At 38.1% G+C, this 25,695-nt stretch overlaps 1 protein-coding gene and 1 long non-coding RNA gene across 8 annotated transcripts in view; both read left to right on the top strand.

Annotated features, from left to right (window-relative positions):
- NBEA (neurobeachin) overlaps positions 1-25,695 on the top strand; it is an 892,011-nt gene that overhangs the window by 293,114 nt on the left and 573,202 nt on the right. For 5 of the 7 annotated variants that reach the window (XM_049853455.1, XM_049853457.1, XM_049853456.1 and 2 more), the window contains 5 exons: positions 7,579-7,759; positions 11,921-12,051; positions 15,895-16,002; positions 21,766-21,934; positions 24,086-24,181. In XM_049853455.1, the coding sequence (XP_049709412.1) occupies positions 7,579-7,759; positions 11,921-12,051; positions 15,895-16,002; positions 21,766-21,934; positions 24,086-24,181 (685 nt within the window). The remainder of the gene's footprint in view (positions 1-7,578; positions 7,760-11,920; positions 12,052-15,894; positions 16,003-21,765; positions 21,935-24,085; positions 24,182-25,695) is intronic. The other 2 variants (XM_049853458.1, XM_049853459.1) reach the window with 1 other exon arrangement.
- LOC126058366 (uncharacterized) lies at positions 674-5,142 on the top strand. The gene is made up of 3 exons (XR_007513209.1): positions 674-1,459; positions 1,631-1,844; positions 2,301-5,142. It is a non-coding gene; the product is annotated as an uncharacterized LOC126058366 (long non-coding RNA).

Consider the following 25,695-nt stretch of genomic DNA (forward strand, 5'->3'; position numbering starts at 1 on the left):
GACCTCAACTTCAGTTTCTTCACTTACAAAAAGGTATGAGGTATACTTACAACGTAGGTAATATGTGTGACGTGCACTGGATGGAGAAGGCTCTGAATGTTTCCTTTATCTTTAAAATTCTTTATTCAGAATCTTATAATGATAGAATAATCTTCCAGTTCTTAAAATAAACTTGTCATATTCAGAACTCTGAAGATTAAAATGAGATAATAAAAATAAATTCAGCTATTATTTATGATCCATTTTGATAGCAAAAGACTGAAGTGGTGTAATCTTTTTGTCTGTTTGTGCCATGTGATTGCCATCCTGGTGGTCTGTCTTCTGGCCTGGACCCTTAGATGAATGCAGTCGTCTACATTAGAGATAACATATGTGGATTGCTGTCACAGCATCGCCGTCATGGAAAAAATGTGAACTGTTTAATCCTAAAAAGCAAAAGCAAAAACAGTTGCCCTTGATTCGATTCTGACTCAAAGATGACCCCATGTGTGTCAAAGTGTAGCTGTGTTCCATAGGGTTTTTAATTGGTAATTTTTCAGAAGTGGTTTGCCAGGCCTTTCTTCTAAGGTACCTCTGGGAGGACTTGAACCACTAGCCTTTTGGTTAGCAGCCAAGACTGTTAACCGTTTGTACCACATTTAGTCTTACTAGTAAGGGATTATTTTAATGGAAACTTTATGGGAAAAAACTGTATTGTTTTACACTGTTTTTATTAACAGTGAACCTCTTGAACTTAATATTCATTGAGAAAGCAATATTTTATTGGAGTTTTTGGTTTTGTCTAGATTGGTTTAAATCATATGTGGCATAGAAAATAAATTACAAACTAATCTCCAGCCTAAATTATACCAACAGTTTTAAGTTTAATACTCAGGGGGAACAAGTGGACTTTTTAGTATGTAGTTTAACCAGTCTTTGGTTGTGGGAAGGATCATTATTTTCTGTTGTCATGGAACTTTTTGAACTAATGTTTTCTTGTCCATTGAGTTGAATTCTTTCATTTATTCTTGGCCACATTATTGGAGTTGGTCATGAATGAAAGCTAAGAATTGGAACAAAAAAGTGTTGCAAAGCACGTGGATGAACCACAAATCATATAATCACCCTGTGGTTGAAGTTAACCGTTTTAGTCAGCCCCACAGCACTGACCGTGAAGGACTTACCTCAGTGTCTTATGTTGTTTTAGTCAGCCCCAGAGCACTGACCGTGGAGGGCTTAGCTCAGTGTCGTACGTTGTTTTAGTCAGCCCCCACAGCACTGACCGTGGAGGACTTAGCTCAGTGTCGTACGTTGTTTTAGTCAGCCCCCACAGCACTGACCGTGGAGGACTTAGCTCAGTGTCGTATGTTGTTTTAGTCAGCCCAACAGCACTGACCGTGGAGGACTTACGTCAGTGTCTTATGTTGTTTTAGTCAGCACCCCCAGCACTGACCGTGGAGGACTTACCTCAGTGTCTTATGTTGTTATAGTCAGCACCCCCAGCACTGACAGTGGAGGACTTACCTCAGTGTCTTATGTTGTTATAGTCAGCACCCCCAGCACTGACCATGGAGGACTTACCTCACTGTCGTATGTTGTTATAGTCAGCACCCCCAGCACTGACGGTGGAGGACTTACCTCAGTGTCTTAGGTTGTTTTAGTCAGCCCCACAGCACTGACCATGGAGGACTTACGTCAGTGTCTTATGTTGTTATACTCAGCACCCCCAGCACTGACGGTGGAGGACTTACCTCAGTGTCTTATGTTGTTATACTCAGCACCCCCAGCACTGACCATGGAGGACTTACCTCAGTGTCTTATGTTGTTTTAGTCAGCACCCCCAGCACTGACCATGGAGGACTTACGTCAGTGTCTTATGTTGTTATACTCAGCACCCCCAGCACTGACCGTGGAGGACTTACCTCAGTGTCTTATGTTGTTATAGTCAGCACCCCCAGCACTGACGGTGGAGGACTTACCTCAGTGTCTTATGTTGTTATAGTCAGCACCCCCAGCACTGACCATGGAGGACTTACCTCAGTGTCTTATGTTGTTATAGTCAGCACCCCCAGCACTGACCATGGAGGACTTACCTCAGTGTCTTATGTTGTTATACTCAGCACCCCCAGCACTGACCGTGGAGGACTTACCTCAGTGTCTTATGTTGTTATAGTCAGCACCCCCAGCCCTGACCGTGGAGGACTTACCTCAGTGTCTTATGTTGTTATAGTCAGCACCCCCGGCACTGACCATGGAGGACTTAGCTCAGTGTCTTATGTTGTTTGAGTCAGCCCCCACAGCACTGACCGTGGAGGGCTTAGCTCAGTGTCGTATGTTGTTTTAGTCAGCACCCCCAGCACTGATCGTGGAGGACTTACTTCAGTGTCTTATGTTGTTATAGTCAGCACCCCCAGCACTGACCATGGAGGACTTACCTCAGTGTCGTATGTTGTTTTAGTCAGCACCCCCAGCACTGACCGTGGAGGACTTACCTCAGTGTCTTATGTTGTTTTAGTCAGCCCCACAGCACTGACCATGGAGGACTTACGTCAGTGTCTTATGTTGTTATAGTCAGCACCCCCAGCACTGACCGTGGAGGACTTACCTCAGTGTCTTATGTTGTTATAGTCAGCACCCCCAGCACTGACCATGGAGGACTTACCTCAGTGTCTTATGTTGTTTTAGTAAGCACCCCCAGCACTAACCGCGGAGGACTTAGCTAAGTGTCGTATGTTGTTTGAGTCAGCCCCCACGGCACTGACCATGGAGGACTTAGCTCAGTGTCTTATGTTGTTTGAGTCAGCCCCCACAGCACTGACCGTGGAGGGCTTAGCTCAGTGTCGTATGTTTTTTGAGTCAGCCCCCACAGCACTGACCATGGAGGACTTAGCTAAGTGTCGTATGTTGTTTGAGTCAGCCCCCACAGCACTGACCGTGGAGGACTTACCTCAGTGTCTTATGTTGTTTTAGTCAGCACCCCCAGCACTGACCATGGAGGACTTACCTCAGTGTCGTATGTTGTTTGAATCAGCCCCCACGGCACTGACCATGGAGGACTTAGCTCAGTGTCTTATGTTGTTTGAGTCAGCCCCCACAGCACTGACCGTGGAGGGCTTAGCTCAGTGTCGTATGTTGTTTTAGTCAGCACCCCCAGCACTGATCGTGGAGGACTTACCTCAGTGTCTTATGTTGTTATAGTCAGCACCCCCAGCACTGACCATGGAGGACTTACCTCAGTGTCGTATGTTGTTTTAGTCAGCACCCCCAGCACTGACCGTGGAGGACTTACCTCAGTGTCTTATGTTGTTTTAGTCAGCCCCACAGCACTGACCATGGAGGACTTACGTCAGTGTCTTATGTTGTTATAGTCAGCACCCCCAGCACTGACCGTGGAGGACTTACCTCAGTGTCTTATGTTGTTATAGTCAGCACCCCCAGCACTGACCATGGAGGACTTACCTCAGTGTCTTATGTTGTTTTAGTAAGCACCCCGAGCACTAACCGCGGAGGACTTAGCTAAGTGTCGTATGTTGTTTGAGTCAGCCCCCACAGCACTGACCGTGGAGGACTTACCTCAGTGTCTTATGTTGTTTTAGTCAGCACCCCCAGCACTGACCATGGAGGACTTACCTCAGTGTCGTATGTTGTTTGAATCAGCCCCCACGGCACTGACCATGGAGGACTTAGCTCAGTGTCTTATGTTGTTTGAGTCAGCCCCCACAGCACTGACCGTGGAGGGCTTAGCTCAGTGTCGTATGTTTTTTGAGTCAGCCCCCACAGCACTGACCATGGAGGACTTAGCTCAGTGTCGTATGTTGTTTTAGTCAGCCCCCACAGCACTGACTGTGGAGGACTTAGCTCAGTGTCTTATGTTGTTTTAGTCAGCCGCCACAGCACTGACCGTGGAGGACTTAGCCAAGTGTCGTATGTTGTTTTAGTCAGCCCCCACAGCACTGACCATGGAGGACTTAGCTCAGTGTCATATGTTGTTTTAGTCAGCCCCCACAGCACTGACTGTGGAGGACTTAGCTCAGTGTCGTATGTTGTTTTAGTCAGCCCCCACAGCACTAACTGTGGAGGACTTAGCTCAGTGTCGTATGTTGTTTTAGTCAGCCCCCACAGCACTGACAGTGGAGGACTTAGCTCAGTGTTGTATGTTGTTTTAGCCAGCCCCCCAACACTGACCATGGAGGACTTAGCTCAGTGTTGTATGTTGTTTGAGTCAGCCCCCACAGCACTGACCATGGAGGACTTAGCTCAGTGTTGTATGTTGTTTGAGTCAGCCCCCACAGCACTGACTGTGGAGGACTTAGCTCAGTGTCATATGTTATGTGATGTAACTCAGTGTCACATATGGTTTAATTTTACCTGTCCCAGAGAAATAATAGAGACTGACATTCCTCGTTGTCCTGACAGCTTCATAATCATATGAAAGAAGAACAGCACCCACTTTTTCAGTCCAAAAATGATGACAAGGTCTTAATTCTAGTTTATGTTTCTAGAATGATCAGAGTATGTGGTTAATTGATTTTTAAAAAGTTAGTGATCGTGTTTTTATTTTTGCTTGGCTTGGCTTACCTCGCAACACAGATCATACTGCAGTATTTCAGGACACTGATACGTTTTCATACATGGTAGACCATGAAAATCACATATTTTGAAATTTACATTCACATATATTTGGTTTCAGTAATTCTTTTTAACATATTAAGACTGAAACTTCGTTCAATATTCATGGAATTATCTCAGTTTATATGCAAGCCTCATTTAGTATATCAGTAAATTCTTTTCTGGCATGGGAGGGTTGATTTTAGGCTGTATCATGGAACTATTTTATTCTTTTATTACTTATGGGGATTTTGATCTATGGAAGGGTTCCTTATGTTTGAGGAAACAAATTACAACATGAATTTCTTCATGAAAAATCTAGAAGATTGGTATAAATAATTCATTTCCCTGAGTCATTTCGGTTTACCAAGCCTGAGTTGGGGCTTTTGCAGAGATATTATGTTAGTTTATTTATCAAGCTACGTCATCAGTCATCTGCTAGGAAAACATGTCATTCCTGATATATGAACCATACTGATGGCGTGTATCATTTGGGGAGAGTCACTCTCATGAAAAATGTAAATAGTATTCTAAACATTTGATGTTTAATCTGAATGTGTCATTTTATAAAATGGATATCTCTTCTGAATACTGATTTTTTTATTTAATAAATATAATTTCTGAATCTATCATTTTGTGTTTCAATTTTACATTGTGTTTTCATTTAATTTTAATATTTTCCTTTCCTTGTACTTTTTTGATCTGTTGTCTGATTTGTCTAATGTCCAGGGTTCTAAGGTTAGTATTACTTTTGGAATAATTTTCAGGTTTTCAGTTTTAAAATTTTATGTTTGGTTATTTATGAAATTTTTGACTCAGTTATATTTTGAGTTTCCATATCATCTTTAACATTGGGTTTATCTTCGGTATATATAAAGGTTTATTTGAGAATTAATTTATTAATGCATTGCTGAATTACTGTTTTGTTCACAGTAGTTTCTAGACTAAAGCACCATCGTATAACTAAAACAGTAATCTTTGGGTCACGTGCAATCAGATTTTAACTAGTTCCAATGAAAGGAAACTGGATGGAATATATGTTATTTTAAGATGTAATAATAATATTATGTGAGTTATCTTTCATTTAAATCTATGTTATGATGCCTGCATAACAGTTCATCATTTATAGCGTAATTTATGTAGAAGGTAATGAAAACTCTCTTTTGTATTATTGTTGGCAACAATAATGCTTTTTAAATTTTTTAGTATTTTTTCTAGTCAAAATATGTATTTGGTATATTACATGGACAATTTTCTAATTCTGCTTACAATTCGCTTATTTCAAAAAAATATATATTTTGAAGGTTAGACCTTGTAGACCACTAAACAACTTGAAAATAATACAATTAACTAATAAATAATATAAATTTATGTAAATATTATACAAATAATAACCGTTTGTATAAATATCATTTGATAGGCCCAAGTAGGATTTCTCATTCCGTTACAGAACATTTATATTGATAATTGAGATTTAAAAGCAGTTTTATAGAAAATGAATTTTTTGCTTTTTCTTATAAACTGCTGTGCTGTGGTCACAGATCTTTAATTTATGCCATGAAACGACACTGTGTGTATCAGCAAAGTGCTGGGAAATCAGGAATCCCTGTGAAAACATTCCAAGGAATGAATTAGTCACTTCTTACAGCCATGGATACTGAATTAGCATAATGCTGTAAATTAACAATTCAGAACAAGTTTTCCACATCCACACTCATTTTAGAGAGAATAGTTTTTACACTATTTTGAAGTTAAATGGAAGGAAGAAAAGTTGTCACATTTTATACTCTGCTTAGAGCTGAGTAGAATTGATAATGCCTGCATTAGTCCCCATCATTGTTATTGCTCGTGTTATATACAGGAAATGTTTAAAAGGGGCTTTTTTTTGTTTTCCTTTCCTTTTTTTTTTTTGTCCAATCAGTGTTTCCCACTGATATTTTCACCTTAATGTGAACAGGAGAAGTTTAGATAGAATGATGGAACCCTAAATAGTACCTATTTCATATGCTTGCCTTGTTGGTAAAGAAGTAAGGGTAATCAGTACAGCTTCTATGCCCATTTCCAGAATATTTAAAGTCTTTTTTGTTTGTTTGTTTATAAAACATCCCTTACTCTTCTCCATTACTTGAGGCACTGAGAAAATGAGGCCTAGTTATAATGAACCAAAATAATTAAAAAGTTATAAACTGCACAAGGAAAAATGCCACTGCTTATAAAACTACACAGTTACAAGTTGTAAGAAACAAAATACTTTGTAATATTCCCTCTGAAAGCAGTGCATTTCATCGTAGATGATGTTTTGATGAAAGTGTAGCTCCCAATCCAGAACGCTACTGGTTTCATCTTACTGCTACTGTTTTACATGTAGGTCATGGATTAAATATATGTAGAGGGATTAATGATGTTGTTGATAATTTTTATCCTAGCATTTTGGTGTACATATGAGGTATCTAGTGGTTTCAGTTTACTCTGGAATGGATAAGAAACTGTCATACATTCTAATTTGAAAGTCAATCTCATTTTGATGCCAAATGAAATTACCATCTATCTTTTCTATTATTCATCATACGTTTTTAGAAAAGTAAAATAATTTAAGCATGTCTTTTTGTAAATGAGAGTAAGGATTTTAGGATAGAAATACCCATTTTTATCTTTTTAAATCTATACAGTAAAACAAATTAAAATATAAGTACATATATTTGATTGTTCCCTAAATTTGTGAAATGTTCTTAAGTTTAGAATGTAGTTTTTACTACTAACAGTTGAATCTAACATTGATTTCAAAAGTGGACTTTTCCTTATTCAAGTATAATTCACAGGTAAAATAAGTAAATCTTATAACCAGCTTTTAGATGTGCAGAATCAGTTTGTAATTCATTTTGTTTATAAAATTTACTGAGCTATGCTCATTTGAATTATTAAAGTCATTTATATGTACATGTATTATATTTCCAAATTTTAAACAAGACTAAATCTTTTACTTTTTTTAAGACTGAACTGGAAAATATCGAAGTGACACAAGGCATGTCAGCTGAGACAGCAGTAACTTTCCTCAGCCGACTGATGGCTATGGTTGATGTACTTGTGTTTGCCAGCTCTCTCAATTTTAGCGAGATTGAAGCGGAAAAAAACATGTCTTCTGGAGGTTTGATGCGGCAGTGCCTAAGGCTAGGTAAGTCTGTTTAAAATAACAGAGCATGTACATGAAGTAATTGTCTACAAACTGATTTTATGAAGCTCTAATGGTACATAAAGTATTGATGCAAGTTGATGTTTATTTAATAGAGATTACCTTGTAATTCTTGAGAATTACTAAAAATTAAAAAAAAAAAAAATCTCCACACTAGAAGGTTTCAATGATTTGGTAATCTTTAATGATTTATGACCTGAAATAGAGTCAAATATATTTTTGAATTCTTTCAAAATCAAAAGGACTATAGCATTTTCCATTAAAGTGATTTTATTGCAAATCAGTTTATGAATCCTGTTTTGACATAACTGATAGTGGGGGTAGTTGTCCTGGGCCATAAAAATATCAGGATTGTGGCAGCATAGTTTTATACACATAGTGCTCAAGGATTAAATTGACTCTGCCAATCTCACTGAGCTTTCACGGTGAACAGATACCACAAACACACCTTGTACACCTCTGCTGTCCACTCTCTGCCTCATGCTGCAAAGAACATTTAGCACTGAAAGCTCTGAAGTAAATCTGAGCCAGTGTATTGGGCAGAGACCATTTTTACATCTTACCTTTTTAAAGGAAATTTTTATTTATATTCTTTAGATTTTGAAAGAGACCAAAAAGCTGCCACATTATGCTTGCCTTAGACTTTGAGCAGTGTCTTAGTCATCTAGTGCTGCTGTAACAGAAATACCACAAGTGGATGGCTTTCACAAAGAGAAACTTATTTCCTCACAGAAAAGTAGGCTAAAAATCCAAATTCAGGGTATCAGCTCCAGTGGAAGGCTTTCTCTCTCTGTCAGCCTTCTCATCAATCTTCCCCTGGACTAGGAGCTTCTCTGCACAGGGATCCCAGGTCCAAAAGATGTGCTCTGTTCCAGGCACTGCTTTCTTATTGGTTTGAGGTCCATCTGTCTCTTGCTCACTTCTTTCTATCTCAAGAGATATTTTCTCATCTTTCATGATATCAGGGAAGTTTTTTGCCAACAAATCTTCAATAATTCTCTCTGTATCTTCTGTTATCCCCCTGTTCTGGTACTCTGATCACTTGTAGGTTATTCCTCTTGATAGAGTCCCACATAATCCTTAGGGTTTCTTCATTTTTTTTAATTCTTTTATCTGATTTTTCCTCAGATGTGTTGGTGTTAAGTACTTTGTCTTCAATCTCACTAATTCTGAATTCCATTGCCTCAGTTCTGCTCCTGTGACTTTCTATTGAGTTACTAATATTGAAATTTTGTTGTCAGTCTTCTGGATTTTTGTTTGGTATCTCTCTGTGGATTCTTGCAGCCTATTAAATTTGTCATTATACTCTTTTCTAATCTTCTTAAGGTCTTCTATTGCTTTATCTGTGTGTTCCTTGGCTTGATGTGCTTTTTGCCTGCTCTCCTTCCTAATCTGTCAAAGAGTTCTGTATATTAATCTTTTGTATTCTACCTCCAGTAATTCCAGGAAATTCTCTTCATCTGGAAGATTTCTTGATTCTTTGTTTTGGGAACTTGCTGACACCATCATGATCTGCCTCTTCATGTGATTTAATATTGACTGTTGTCTCCAAGTGATCAATACGTTATTTTATTTATTTATTTTATGTTTGTTTACTGTGTCCTACCTTCTTGTTTTGTTATGCCTAGCTGTTCGAGTGAGCTAGTTTGATTATTGGCACTTTTGAAACTCTAATGTCCTGTCACCAAGTGGTTAGAGCTGTTACTAGGTATGTGAGCCCAGGAGTCCATTTACTTTTCTTGTACGGATTTAGCTCAGATGTCCAGGTAGTTGGTCACCAAGTGTGTGGCACAGGCTCTCACCTATAGTCCTGGTTGAGTGGGTGATTGGTGTAGGCACAGGTATCTGGCTGTAGTAAGGGGTCATGTGCTGAGCAAGTCAGGGGGCTGATAACCACCCTGTCTATGAAGGAAGCACGTCTTTGTTCCCTAGAGTGCATAGGTGGGTGGGTTTTGTAGCTGGACTATGGGCACCCAGTGCTATTGGCTGTAAGGACTAAGAGGCACCACTTATCCTTGAACCCGTGTCACAGGTGGCTAGGTGGCATAGGTGGAGCCACCAGTCCTCAGGCCCCTGATGTGGGTAGGTGAAGACCCTGCTTAATAGGCAAAGTGGTGTCAAACATCATGAACCTGCCTGTCTGCCATGTAGCTGAAACAGTTGAAGTTAGACTTGAGGTATATACCCTGTTGAACTGTCCTAATAAGGGTCTACACTGTTGAAATGGGCCCACACAGGTCTGTGCAGGGGTGAATGGCATTCAGAGTCCATGGACCCCTTAATGTTTGTGCCTAGGCAAAAGAGCTGTTTTCTGCCCTGAGTTCCCAGCTTAGGGAAGCCGGCATATTATTTTTTCCCTGTTTGTTAATTTGTTCCCTCTCCGAGGCTGGGAGAATGGCTCAGGGCGCATGATGGATCCTACTTCCAGCCCAGGGAACAGGCTATCACTGAAGCTGGCCTGGGACCTGGTACAGAGTGGTAAGGGGTCAGGAAAATGGGAGAGAGATTTTCCCCAAAGGGGTGTTTTTTGATCCGTATGGTAGATTAGATGCATGTACTTACCTTACTGATTGAGCACCACTTTTCGCTGATTCTGGAGGGGTGAGTAGATTCTCTGCTGCTTGGTCTCTCCTGATATGGGAAACACATCCCAAACGCCACTGTTTGCCTTGCAGCTGGCACCAGTTGTCAGGTCTGGCAACTCCTCGCTGCTTCTGAGCTGTCTCTCCCTCCCCCTGCCACTCTGTCAGATGCCTCAGCTTTCCCTTTGATGTTCAGGGCACCTAGACTGTCATAGATAATCAGTTCATCTGTTTTTTTTTGGTCTTTGTTGTAAGAGGGACCACAAGAAGCACCTGACTACTCTGCCATCTTGGTCTTACTTCCCTACCCATAGTTTTTAAAGATTGTTTGGAAATCTACAGGTTAGAGTTGTTGGGAGAGAAGCTGTTTCTGATCAAGGAAGGAGGAGGACTTGCTTCAAGAATGGTGGGATGAAATCTACATTTTTTTTTTAAAAAAGATGGGTAGTTTGAGAAGAATTGTTCATATCCACTATGAGGGAAAGACTGACACATAGTGGTCTCTCTGGTAACCAAGAGGTGTGGGTGAATTTACTGGCCATCATGGACATTTCTACTGATAATTAATAGTAACCGATAGACTGAACTTTGTGAGAAAGAGATGCTGGCTTTTGTTTTTGTTGTTGTTTTTAATGGCTCAGTTTCTTAAAAGAGGATTTATTTGGTTATTCTGACTTTGTATTTCTGAATACATTACAAGACTTTACTGCTGATTTCATTTTTACCCTGAACAGCCCTAGCAAGCTTAGTTTTTATCACCTTAGGAAACTTCTATAAGTGAATAATAATAAAGCAAACATTTAACTATTACTTGCTTTATGCTGCTTGGTGTTCTAAGCACTCTATACATATTAATCCATTTAATCTTCACTGCAGTTCTCTAAGGAAGTTACTGTTCACCCGCATTGTACGTATGAGAATACTGAGGCACAGGTAGTTGAAGCAGCTGGCCTAAAATCACACAGCTCGTAATGGCAGGACCAGGATTCAAACCGAGGTGGTCTGATTCCAAAGACTGTAGTGTTTACTACTAAGCTGATTCTTAGAAAAAAAGCTTGTACTTCTTGAATGCTTATTGACAAAGGCCATGGGCTCTCCTGCCGTGAAGAAGGGTGGATACTGGGATTCGTAAACTTGATCGTGCTTTTGTATCATCACCTCAACTAGGAGTTGCGCTCAGTCTCGTCACCAAGTTACTCAAACTAAGGGCACAGCCTTATTATTAAGTTTTTTATCAAATATGAATTATAAATTAAAAAAAAATTAAGCCATAAAATTCAGAATTGGGAGGATGGAAGGAGAAATACTGGGGCTTCAGAGTCCCTGCTAATGTTCTGTTCCTTCAGCTTGTTGGTTGATATATGGGTGTGTTGTTTTCCTTTTTTAAATACATGTATGTGTTACTATATTTCATAATTTAAAAAATAATTGATCTAGTTGATTTTAAGGACAATAAAATGGTTTGGGGGAAGGGAGATAAAGAAAGAAACTAACACCTATTTTTTCAACACATCATGGTCAGCAGTCTACATTAATAATATGCTCTCAATTTTCTAAATAGTTTGTTGTGTCGCCGTGAGAAACTGCTTAGAATGCCGACAAAGACAGAGAGACAGGGGGAACAAATCTTCCCATGGGGGCAGTAAACCTCAGGAAGCTCCCCAAAGTGTGACTGCCACAGCTGTTTCTAAGGTAATTAGACATTTCCTGTATTAAATGTAGTTTACCTTCTTCTCCATTCTGGTAAAATAGGTATAACATAAAATTTGCCGTTTTAACCATTTTTGAAGTGTGTGACTCTGTGGCACTAATTATAATCACAATGTTGTACTACCATGACTACTATTTATTTCCAAAACTTTTTCATGGCTCCCCCAGCTAACAGAAACTCTGTACCCCGTTCTCCCCGACCTTGGTCCCTGGAATCCACTAACTTACTTTCTATCTCAATAGATCGGAAACATTGGTGGCATAGTGGTTAAGTGCTACGGCTGCTAACCAAAGGGTTGTCAGTTTGAATCCACCAGGCACTCCTTGGAAACCCTATGGGGCAGTTCTACTCTGTTCTGTAGGGCCGCTATGAGTCAGAATCGACTCGATGGCACTGGGTTTGGCTTTGGTTTTGGTTTTATCTCGATAGATCTGCCTATTCTAGATAGTTCATGTAAGTGGGGTCATAACAAGATTTGTCCTTTTGTGACTGGCTTATTTCAGTCAGCATAATGCCTTATAGGTTCATGTGTGTTGTGGCATGTGTCAGGACTTCATTTTTCTTTATGGCTGAATAATACTGCACCACATGTATGTCCACGTTTTGTTTAGTCACTCACCTGTTGATGGGCATTTGGGTAGTTTTACCTATCTAAAATATTTTTTTTAATTTTTTTTTTTTTTTTTTTTGAAGAACAAAGTGGGGTGGTATTGCTTAATGGAATCAGCCAGTTGTAGGCTCCATTGCTGGTTTCTCCACTTAACAGTGGTGTTACCAAGATTACTTAACCTCCCTGAGACCTGAATTCTTTGGTTATAAAATAAGGATAGCAATACTTTCTACTTTAAGTGGTTGTTATAAGGGTTATATCAGTGTGTAGCTTCAAAAATTCTTAATGATTATCCTTACTAGTTACATATATCTTCACAGAGATTAAAGTGTGCATAGTGCGCTTTATAAATGGATATAGTTTTGGTGATGGACCATCCTATAATCAACAAAAATTATGGAATGGCTAGTATGTGAATGAATGGTGTACAGTAGTTTGGAATATTCCAGTAATTGTTATTCTAAATTAAGTCTCTCAAGAATATTTTTCACTGACTCTTTGCCTCACGTGCTAAGCTTTGTTAGCATAGTTTACAACAAGGCCTGCGTGCCTGGCCCTTGCCGACCTCCCAGCCTCAGCTTCTGTCTCCTTGCCCTTGTGTTTATTACTTTAGTCATGCCAGATTCTTCAAAAAAATCATTTTTTTCCCCACCTCTCAGATTTTCTTTACCTGAAACGTTCAGCCTTATTTTTTACCCTGCTAAAATCCACTTACCTCTTAGGTTTTAGCTTAAAAGCCACTTTCTCGGGAAGTTGTTTCCTACACCCTCTGCCACATTGGCCTAGGGTCAGTTTCTCTGTCTGGTCTCCTCCTAATATCCTGCATTTCTCTGGACACGCACTGAACTCATAACTAGGTGTTTCATATTGACACAGTGAATTTTTGCTCAATAAGTGAAGGCAAGATGTGGAAGTTTAATTAATTTAGAAGTTCTATGGCTTTAAAGTTTTACAATTTTCAAGCAGAATAGCCACATATTTAGAATATATATTTGTTATATTCAGTATTACAGCCTCTTTCTTTTTCACTGCTGACAGAGAAACATTGGTAAAATATCTCTTACCATATTTTACTGCTCACAGGACTTGACAGGTCTCTTCCTTGATTAGAAAATCAGATGGTGTAGGCACAGTAGCCAGCGAACTGCTTGAGGGCCGCGCCCGTACCTGTGAGCTTTGCAGCAGCTCTGGCGTCTGTAGCGCTGTACTTTGTAAACACAGCATGAGCTCTAGAACCAGACAGCCCTGAGTTTGTGTCCTGACTCTGCCCCTTACTAATTGTGTACCCTTGACATAGTCCTTTGTCTTCTGAGCCTTGGATTTTCAACCTATAAAATTGATAGAAATCTTACTTTACATGGCGTTTATATAAACTGAATAAAAAGCAATAATGGATTAAAGTGCTTAGTAATTCTTGGCATGCAGTGAAAATTCAATTACTGCAGATTCCTCCCCCCTTTTCTGGCAGTTAACCCCTCTATATATACTTATTCAGTGAAGAAATGAATTAACGTTTTGGAGAGCTTTGATCTCAACACTGTTTGTACTTAGTTCAGTAGGTAATAGGGAGACTTTCAAGGCTTTTGAGCCAAGTGTTACCCTGACTTTAGAACATAGAAAGAAAAGCCCAGCGAGAAGGCCATTTGTAGAATTTAGTTGAACTGGTCAGTGTCTCTGCCAGGAGCCTTGACAGAGAAAAGTGGATAGATACCAAGTGATGGAGTTGAGGAACATTAGGGGAAGAGTTCACTTGCTAATAAGACAGAATTCAGGGGAGGATAAATCTACAGTGGTCCTTCTGGGTGGGTTTTCTATTTTTCCTTCCTGTGTTAATGCACTTTTTTGTGTCAGGTGTTAGTAAGTAAAACGTAGCTAACTTTTGGTGTGGTAGGAAAAGAGTCTCTCCACTAACTGGCACAGACTCCTGTGGGTCACGTAACTTCATTGGGCCTGATGTTCATGTTTGGTGAAAGGGAGCAACAGTACAAGCTTTTCCTCCCACACAGCCTTCCTAGGCTATAATTAGATTATGGGTCTAGAAACACTTAGGAAAGCGTAAAGTGGTGTAAAAATTAAAATATTTATAAATCTTTCTCATTATAAGTTATACACTTTATATGTGATATTTTATTTAATCTTCTTTTGATAAACATTATTATTTATATGATATATAAACCAAACTCCACTTCCTTTCACTGGATTTGAAAGGTGAAGTGTCTCATCCAAAGTTGTATGTCTGGTGAGTTTTGGAATTTTAATGGAAACCAAATTACCATCAGCCTTCCAATACCTTGCACTTCTCACTGTCCTTTGCTGCGCAGGAGTCAAGCGTCTTAATCTAGGAGTGAAGTGTTGTGATTCTGATCTATAAAGAAGTAGAAGAAGGTTTTTCTTTTTGTTCTTAATTAGTTAGAGTAACAACTAATACATACTGCCATGAGCAGGAATTGTATTTTACCCTTCACAGATATTGTCAAATTTTATTCGCACAATTTTGAACACATTGTGTAAGTGAAAAAGTACTAGATTGAGTTTCAGTGAGCCTGGCTCTCTCACTAGTTTGCTATATTATATATTACCTAAAATTTGTGAATTTTTGCTTCTTCAGTTATAAAAAGGACTGGGGGTAATGATTTTTAATTTCTTTCCATTTTAATAGGGTATGACTGAACTAAAAAGAAAACAGCTTAACTTTTCTATCTTTTTATAGGTTGTGAAATGCTCACACATATAAAAGCTCATGTAATAATGTAACGTAGTAATCTCACGTATTATAAAGCCAAGGTGGATAAATGAGCCCAGAGACACCGAGATTTAGTAACTAGAGGTAGGGAAAGTAAATCTCAGAGAGATTTAGTAACAAGCCCAATGTCACAGAGCAGAGACTTGAGAGCAGATCTCCTGAAGTCCGAGGTCAGTCTTTTTTTCCGACCACTACCTGATCGGCCTGTATGAGTCTGTGCTGATGAGGAACAAGAGAACTAGCAAGTGAGACTGTGGCATGAAGAGAGGTGAGCAGTAAAAACCTGTGCCTTACACTAGGTGGTTATTGTCCACAGATGTTCCTCAGTGATGAGGAGGTGAAGGAAGGGCCAGCTGACATCTGCCAGAAGATAGAAGTGGAGGCTGGTGAAATTGAAGATATTGGAAATGATAACCACTGAGGGGTTTTCTGAAACATTGTATTCTTTCACAATTCTCTTTCTTTTTTAAGACTCCCTTAGAAAGTGTTCCAGGTAACCTTTCTCCTATTAAAGACCCTGATAGACTTCTTCAGGATGTTGATATCAATCGTCTTCGTGCTGTGGTCTTCCGGGATGTGGTGAGTTATGCTATAAGACTTTGCTGGGAAAAAACTTCCATGTCACTTGTGTAAAATAATTTACATACAATACAAAAGTTGTGTGATGGAACTAAATGTGGTTGTTTGTCTGAGATGGTGCTTGTCACGCACCTCTGTTTGTAAAATCGCTGAGTCTTCTCTGAAAGCTTATTGATTTCTTTCTCAGAATAAAAAAAGACGGATTTTGTCTTAAATCGTATGTATACTAAGAATGGGGATAACCTTGAAAAATAATTAATTTTATCTTCAATTACCTTCTTTCCCCTATAAGTACTTCTTGCTCCGTCTCTTTCTCCCAATACCGAATGTTTTGTTATTATCAATGACCCTTGTATGGTGGATGAAAGGGATTAATTCGTTAAGGTGATAGTGGCCATTTTTTAAGCATTTGCATTTTTAAGATACAGATATATGTGCGAACTTTAAGTTCGAAAGATAGAAGAAGCTTAAGGGAAAAAGGTAGCTTAAAGAGAAGGTTTCATGGCTTTCTGCAACCACACGATCACTCACTCCAGGAAAGTAAAAATAAGACTGGGTTTTCCATAAACTGAGTAGAAACGCAGGGCTCCAGAGCAGGTGCAGTACTGACAGCAGCCCTTAACGTAGTTATTATTTACTAGACTGTTTGGGCTTTATTTTTCTTGTTTTAATTGATGACTCAGAAAACAGAAAAGAAAGTTATATTTAAAGTTTACATCAGCAGGAAATTGGATGTAGCATTTTTATTTTAGAAAGTGGTTCAGATATATTTAAGTTACGCATAATAACGCTGCCTGGAAGAAATAGGAGATAAATTGAAATATATGTGGTAGAAAAACAGTTGTTCTCCTTAATGTATATTAGGTCTCACAAATCAGTAGGAAAAGTATAAATGTGCCAAGAGAAAATGGAGAATTGATATAAATTATGAAATGTAAGGGCAGAAAACATATGATAAAAAGGTCACTATCACCAGTACTCAGTGGAATACAACTTAAAAAAAAAAAAAGATAATTTAGGCTATTAAGGAAACTAAATTTTTGAATGGTGATAAGCAGCATCCGAGGGTGCGGTGAAAGCCGCCCGGTTATACGGCTGACGGGGACGGAAACTGGACATCTCAGATAGCTCTTTACCCATGTGGTTTAAAACTATTACCGATGTTGATATTTTATAACTCAGTGGTTCTGCTCAGAAGTAATTTAACTTACTATGTTCACCGGAGACCCTACAGGAAAATTGACACTTTATAAGTATCTAAAAATAGAGTTTCAGCTTAATCGTGGTATATTCATTCAGTAGAATGCTATACAGTCATTGAAATAACATTTTTGAGGAAAATTTGGTGACATGGAAAAATTCTCATTATATATTTTAAGAGAGAGCAGCAGTATCCAAAAGTACTTATATTACATGAATATTATATATGTGTACTGAGAGTGTATACATATATATTCTTATTTTAAAAAAAAAGCCAGAAAATAATAGATAAAATGTTACCAATGACCATCTATAGGTAAACATTTTTTATTATGTTCTTTATCCTTTATCCTTTTTCTGTATTTTCAAATTTTTGACCAAAAATATATTTCTTTTATAATTAGTAAATAATAAGTTTTTTAAAAAAGATGATAAAATGTGTTAGAGTGTAGAAACCATGATGTGAGAATACCACTGTAATTCTGACTGTAATCTAGATTTAAAAAAAAAAAAATCATTCTTACTAATAGTTTAACAATTTGGAGATAAAAATTACTCATCCTAAAAAAAAAATGTGTTTTGAATAATTTTTTAAAAACAAAATGAATGATTAAAACATGGAGTTTACCATCATCTACAAAAGACAGAACCAGACCTACTGTATAAAATATAGAAGGGGTTTACGTTAAGGGTGATACTGTGTTTAAATTGTTAATGATTCTAGGATTGAGCGATTATGGTAGATTGTGTTTTTTAAACATGATTACCTGGCAGTGGTGCTTAGCTTCCTTCCTGAAGGGGATTGAATTAAGCGTTGTCAGAATGTGCCTTCCGGACGGACATCATCAAGGTAACGTAACTTGTGTTCCTTGAGTTTATACTGTGTACCAGGCACTGAATATATATTACCCTAAGGTTCAGTGAAGGGCTATGAGAAAGTTAGAACTCAGAAGCATTCAGGCCACACAGCTAGTGTGAGGTGGAGTCAGAATCCCAAGGAGGCCTTTCTCAAAAAAGCATCCTCTTTTTCCACCATCGTAATTCATAGATTTCAAAACACTTTTCTTTCACATTTACATAATCTCTCAAATTTGGAGATGTCTTACAATTGATAGCGTGTTAGAGTCAATTGTAATTATTTTCTAAGAATTCTACTTGACCTTTGAAATTTTTATGAATAGTCATTTCTAGTTGCCTTTTATTTCTAAAACAAAAGAGATTCCAAATGAAACTAGGCTTTTATGGTGAAGGAAAACGTGTGTGTATGTGTGTGCGCGCGTGTGTGTGTGTGTGTATGAAAACTAACTGTACATCCCCGCAGACAAATAACTAAGAGATGATATATAATCTGGTATTGGAAAACTATTTTTTTTTTTTTTTTTTTCCCTTAACAGCCTTTCTTGGCTCTTTTATTTTCAAACATATAGTTTTCTTAGTAAGCCTGCTGAGATACTAGACAGAGACACACAGACACTTAAATTTAGAGATTCAGGATTTTCTTGGTTTTCATGGACTTCTGAGCTTTGTTGCCAAAAATGCATTCTAGATGTGGTGGCAGGAGAGAAATTTGGTGAAATGGCTATCAAAAATTAAATGCCTCTTCTTGTTCTTAGCTGCTTTCTATATGAAGACACTGCTGGTTTAAACCGTTTAGAACCAGCTAAAATAATTGTGTGGCAAAACTGGCTGTGTGGTAAGAACAATTACAGCTTTTTAAAAAATGTATTTTCAGTGTCCCCAGTAGGCCCTGAGTTACAAGAAGATGCATTATGCTTCCCCTTTCCCCCAAAGCCTACGTCTGAGAAGTGACATATGAGAATACGATAAGCTGAACTAAATTTTTGTTTTTAAAAATTGGAATTGGAAAGTTTTCTAAATTCCTAGTTGAAACATTAAAACTTTTTAAAGGATTTCAAGGTTAATTAATTGTATTACTGATTCAAGACTGAATAGTAGAGAGACCCATCTTTTAAGCAGATGGGAGAACCATAATAGAGTTCGTGTCTTGTAATCAAATACCAAGGCAAGTCAATTAATTTGGGTAAGAATTTGGCCGTTCTCCAGATGTTTAGCCTCTGCGTATGTGGTTTTGTTTGTGAAAACAGAGCTGGGAATAAGAACAGTTGCCTTGCAGATCCAGATTTAAAAAGAAAAGCAACTGTTTCCATGCCGTATATGTAGGAGGTATTTTCTTAGCTACAACAGCTCACAGTGTCTGTTATTTACAACTCTGTTTTTTAACTTTGTAGTTGGTAGCTATTAATTCATTCATCCATTCATTCATTCATAAATATTTGTTGAATGCCATCTCACTGCCTGGTGCTGAGTTTCAAGAGATGGAAATAAAACTATTTGGGGGATATTATGGTTTAAACTATATTGTTTGAACTTGGCTTGAACTCTTTCTTGTTCAGTGCCTCTCATGTGATTTTCCTTTGTAATAACTGCTGAAATATTTGATGTGATCCCTTTTCTGTGTGTTTACCCATTGTCATCGCAATACAAGGAGGTGCTTCTGGGCTACCCACAGTCTGAAGTATTAAATTCATAATGTTTAAGGACAAATTTTATATATGTCCATCATTTTCCCCATTTTCTGTACTAATTCTGTTTGACAATATTAAATTATCAATAAATATTTCCTGTTTGCATTCGTTTCTGGCAAATGCACATAAAATCTGAATTTTGTTCTCACTGTGTTTAGATGAACCAGTACACATAGAGCATCTGTTATTACAGTTACTACAGTTTAATGCACGTTTGTTTCCCTTACTCTGTCATTTTCTGTTTTATCTGCCATCTATGGACACAAAGTAGCTATTTCATTCTAAGCTGGAGGTGACAGTTTAACCTAATTTATACAGAAGGCTTTATAACCATTTACGTTAGATTTCTTAGATAAGATCCAATTTTGAAATGGTATTAGACCCCACTGCCTTCTGGTTGATTCTGACTCATGGTGACCAGTGTGACAATAGAACTGCTCTGTCGGGTTTTCTTTCCTGAGATCTTTACAGAAGCAATTCACCAGGCCTTTCTTCTGCTGAGCTGACATGGTATTACAGGCCATATAAATTAGCCTTCTTATCAGTATTTCTCCAATATATGATTATCTAGGCTTTTTGGATAGAATTCTGAAGGTCACACGCAGCTCAGTATATTTTTGGAAAGCAGTAGTTACTATGAAGTTATATTCTCTATTAGACTGCAGCCTGCTTTTTAAAACTAGTATCCCTTGATCTTAACATGGCCAGATTAAAAAACAAACAGAAGCAAAAGTAACCCCCCTTTCACGTAACTAATCCCTAAATATTCAAAGGCAGCTGTCATGTCCTTCCTGATTTTGTGCTCTGCAAGTTAAAGGGGCAGCGTTTGTGTTGTTGCTTGCTTGCTTGTTTGGTTGGTTTGTATTTGTGTTTTGAGCTATTTCATAAACGTAATGTTTTTCAGATCTTTTACTCCTTTGGTGTGCTCCTACAGAAAAACTCCATTTTATCTTTGAGTTTTTGGAATTTGGAGTCTCAGATATTTGCTGTTGTTTGAGAGGTCCTTTATCTAGTGCAGAACAGTGGGGCTGCTGCTTTTTGTCTCTTGATGCAGTCAGAGCCTGCCCCAGCTTTTCCACAGGCTGCCATCTCACACCTGAGCTCACACTGAGCTTGTAGAAACTTCGCATTTCCTTCCCCCCATTGGTTATGCCTCCCGCATCTTGTTCTCCTGTAGTCTTCTGCTCAAGAAGTAATTCGTTAGAATTTTATATGATTTCCTGTTGTAATTTCATACTATTCATTTTATTCAATTAGAATATTTGAAACTCTTGATCTTGTGACACAGTCACTAAAATTTTAACATTCTGGTTTTTTTAATTGCATTTATATTTAAGTGATATTTATTAAGTAAAAATATATAAGTAAATAAAAATATAGACTATAGGGTTTTAATAAAATTTAAATGTCATATTTTGCCTCCATAAGAAAACAGAACAGGAATAGTTTCATGTACTCCAAGAGGAACGCACACTTGGAAAATGGGAACCAAACAGCCATTCGTGTACATGTGTCATTCATGTACACGTATATATGTGTGCATTTATGTGTGTATGTCTCACTATCAAACCCTGTGTAATAAACACCAGACAGCAAAAGATGAAAATAGTTGTAAACCTGCTTGCTTTGTTTTACTGATCTCATGAAGACATTCCCATGGGTCTTGTAGGGATTGTGTACTTTTAAAAGAAGATTTAAAGTATTGAAATGGGAGGTTGGCAGGACTAGGTGAAAATTACAGTTTATAGGATATTGTAATAAAAACCAATCAGTGGAAATTTAAGAAATGGGACATTAAGAAAATATACTTTATATTGAGTACCTTCCATTCATTAGTTGAAGAAATTATGGGTTGGATCATATCAAAAGGCCCTAATTATACGTTTACAATGAATTTGTGAACCATAAAACTTGGATATTTTCTTACATATTTTATAGAAAAAAGTTCTTTATCTAAAAATATACTCCTAGTGTATAAACTGCTGGGTGATCAAAACTGCCTTTTTATTTTACACAGGATGATAGCAAGCAGGCACAGTTCCTTGCGCTGGCTGTTGTTTACTTCATTTCGGTTCTCATGGTTTCCAAGTATCGGGACATATTAGAGCCCCAGCGAGAGACAGCAAGAGCTGGAAGCCAACCAGGTAGAAACATCAGACAAGAAATAAATTCGCCAACAAGTACAGGTACTTAATTTTTTTTTTTTTTATTGAATTTTCACTGTCATTTATCTTGTTTTTTTTTTTTTTTTTTTTTCAGTTTTGTATCCAGATGTAAACTGGAGCTATTCCTAATTACTGCAAATTTTTTTAAGTAGGTAGAATATAAATGCTAATTTAATATTCTTTAATTCCATATGATGTTTTCATAATATTTGCTATGTTCTTATTTTATCAGTGCACTTTTGGTCTTAATATTTTCTACTTATTAATATAAATCGTTCATTTATACTCCTATTTAATATGCTGATAACTCATATGTTTTTAAATGTATTCTTTTTTAACCTGTATAAACATGAAAGTAAGAGATCTTTACAGAGTAGGTCAAGACCAAGAATATGCAAAAACATAGCCAATCTCTAAGATACTGATCTTTTTATTTTTACTCTTTTTTGGGGGGGGTGCTATGTACAATTATTTCAGTATCTAAATATTTTATCAGATTTATAATAAGAAAACATACATTCCAATCTTTATACCAAAGCTCTTCAGCTAAAATCAAAGACTTGCAGGAAGCTAACATTACAGCCAGCAGTGAACCTCCTTGGATCAGGTGATCTTTCTAGTCCGTAGGAAACGCTAATGTTGCAGGAAGTCTTGCATTTTCAGCCTTCACTGTGTTGCTTGAAAACTGTAAACAAATTTTATGGCAACTAAGGAAGCCCTGGAAACCCTGGTGGCATAGTGGTTAAGTGCTACGGCTGCTAACCCAAGGGTCGGCAGTTCAAATCCGCCAGGCGCTCCCTGGAAACTATATGGGGCAGTTCTACTCTGTCCTATAGGGTCACTATGAGTCAGAATCGACTCGACGGCACTGGGTTTGGTTTGGTTTTTTAAGGAAGCCCTGGTGGAGTAGTGGTTAAGAGCTACAGCTGCTGACCAAAAAGTCGGCAGTTTGAATCCACCAGGTGTCCCTTGGAAACCTATGGGGCAGTTCTACTCTATCCTTATAGGGTTGCTATGAGTCAGAATTGACCCAATGGCAACGGGTTTGGTTTGGTTTGGTTTGAATACCTTAATATTATTGTGCTCCTTCTATCAGTTGCATTTCTTGCCAGGTGTTTATATCGATGGTATTTCTTTGTTGTTTGTAGTGTTACCTTGGTAGCCCAATAATATTTCACATACCACTAGATTAATTCATAGTTGGAATTGTCTTTCCTAAATAAATGCAAAGGAGCCCTGGTGGAGCAGTGGTTAAAAGCTCAGGTGCTAACTGACAGGTCGGTGGTTCAAACCCGCCAGCTGCCCTGCGGGAGAAAGATGTGGCAGTCTGCTTTCGTGAAGATCGGAGTCCGGGTGGTGCAATGGCTAAGTGTTTGACCGTTGGCAGTTTGAATGCACCAGCCGCTCCCTGGAAACCCTGTAGGGCAAATGTAAGATTACAGCCTTGGAAACCCCATGGGGCAGTTCTACTCTGTCTTATAAGGTCACTATGAGTTGGAATCAACTTGACAGCAGTGGAGGTGATGCACATGATGCGTAAATGAAGTGAAATCTTTTTTAAGCAAGTAGAAATTAGTGGCCAAATCTCTGCCTCTTGTTTTCCGTAAGCTTCTCCTGCCTCATTTACCTTTTATGTTGTTGTAGAGAATATGGGCTAGGCTTCACCTGGAGGATTTTGCTAATGCGTGCCATATTTATTTTTGATGCATAAAAATAAAAAACTACATTATTTCATTGTAGTTTACTTTCATTTTTAACTTTATTCTTCAAATAAATATCATCCTGCCATTCCAGTTCATATCTTTTCACCATTTAAAAAAAAAAAAACTGTGAAGACTTTATCATGTTAATCAACCCTTTTTCCTCATCTTTGATGCATTCATATCTGTCATGTATGTGTATAAAATAAGTACAATTACAGTGAACCTTCCAGTTCTGATTTTCTTGTGTATTTGCGTGTCTCTGTGTATTTTGCTGAAGTTACCGTACTTAATGGGCGTATGCTTTCACTTGTCTTAATAGAAAACCTCTTTCCTTCCCTCCAAGATGCATCCTCTGTTGCTAGCACTGTTTGCATGTTGTAGTAATACAGAACTGCCGTGAGTCTTCAGTGGACCAGGCTGCAGGTTGTCACATGCTGGCTCAAATTTGACTCCATGATTTTCTCCACAGTTGTGGTCATACCCTCTATCCCTCATCCAAGTCTGAACCACGGATTCCTTGCCAAGTTAACTCCTGAGCAGAGCTTTGCCCACTCATTTTACAAAGGTAATACTGACCTCAGCTCCTGACCTGTTGGGATGTTCTTATTTCATGAAGTGTTATACCATAAATATTCATTATGTAATTGTTTATGAACGCGTATACACCTCAGGTTTCATGAAGATATGATATGTGGTGTTTATATCTTACTATTGAGAGCAAACTATAGTTTTTACAATTGTGTTCAATTACATTCTTGAAGTACCTTCTGCAAAATTAAAGACACCTAATTATATGTATATTAATATGCACAGTGGTGGCATTCACTAGAGGTCCCAGAAGAATCACACCTTACTAGTAGGGCTACATTAGGCCTAGTGTAAAGGCTACCCTAGACCCAGTAGAAAAAAAGCTTAAAAACAAGCCTTGGAAGCATCAAACTGATCTGTAAGTTACTTAACTTCCTGTCAGAACAAAGTCCAACACTCTTCAAAGGAATACAAAAAAATCTGTCACCCAAAATGTAAAATTAAATGTTATACGTCCAGTAAAAAATTATTAAATATGCAAAGAAGCAGGCAAATGTGATGTGTATCCAGGAAAAGTATCAATCAATAGAAACCAATTCAGACATGACAGAGAGAGAGGGTGGAATTATCAAATAAGGACATTAAAGCAGATATTATATATTATGGTCAGGATGCTTTTCAATTTAAAGAAAAAAGTGAACATATGAGGAGAGAAATGGAAAAAAAAAGTATATATAAAGAAAAAGCAATTGAAAGTTTTAGAGCCAAAAAATAAAACATCTGAAATGATAGTGGCTGTGGTTGGGAATAACGTGATTAGGCACTACAGAGCTGAAGACTGTGGTTGGCATAGTGCCTGGGACAGTGAATATGATAGATTTTGCTCCTGCAATTAGGTTAGACTATTTAGCACAATTGCTTTTAAGAAAAGGTGATAATCAAGGTAGGCCTGACCTTCTCTTAGGAGTCTCTTAAAAGCAGAGGGTTTTTTTCTGGCTGGTTGCACAACAGGAAGTCAGAGTTTGAGAGTGTGAGAGGGATTCCGCTTGAGGAAGGTTCGTCATCACTGAGGTGTAGGTAACCATGGGGAAGAAACTGAGAGCCCCTGAAGGAGATAACAGTTCTTCACAGTCCTATGATGACAAGGAGCTGAGTACTGTAATAACTGCAATGATCTTGGAAAAGGATCCTGAGATCTCGATGAGAACACAGCCAGCTGGCAGCTTGATTTCAGAGAACTCAGAAATGCTGTACTGGACCTCTGACCTGGAGAGCTGTGAGCTAATACCTGGGTGCTGTTTTGAGCCACTGACTTTATGGTATTTTGTTATGCAGAAATAGAAATCTAATGGATTGCTTCATGGGACATTCTAAAGCAGTCTATGGTATTTGTTATTGGAGTCCCAAAAGGAGGGAAATGGGAGGCAGGGGGAGAAAAATAATGAGAAGAAATATTGGCCATAGTTTTCAAATATGATAAAAATTGTAATCCCAAATATCCCAACATTTTAACAAACTCCAAGCAGCAGGATATGCACAAAGAAAACCCCA

This window comes from Elephas maximus, chromosome 14 (genome assembly GCF_024166365.1).
Source record: "Elephas maximus indicus isolate mEleMax1 chromosome 14, mEleMax1 primary haplotype, whole genome shotgun sequence".
In the NCBI taxonomy this organism is placed as follows: Eukaryota; Metazoa; Chordata; class Mammalia; order Proboscidea; family Elephantidae; genus Elephas; species Elephas maximus.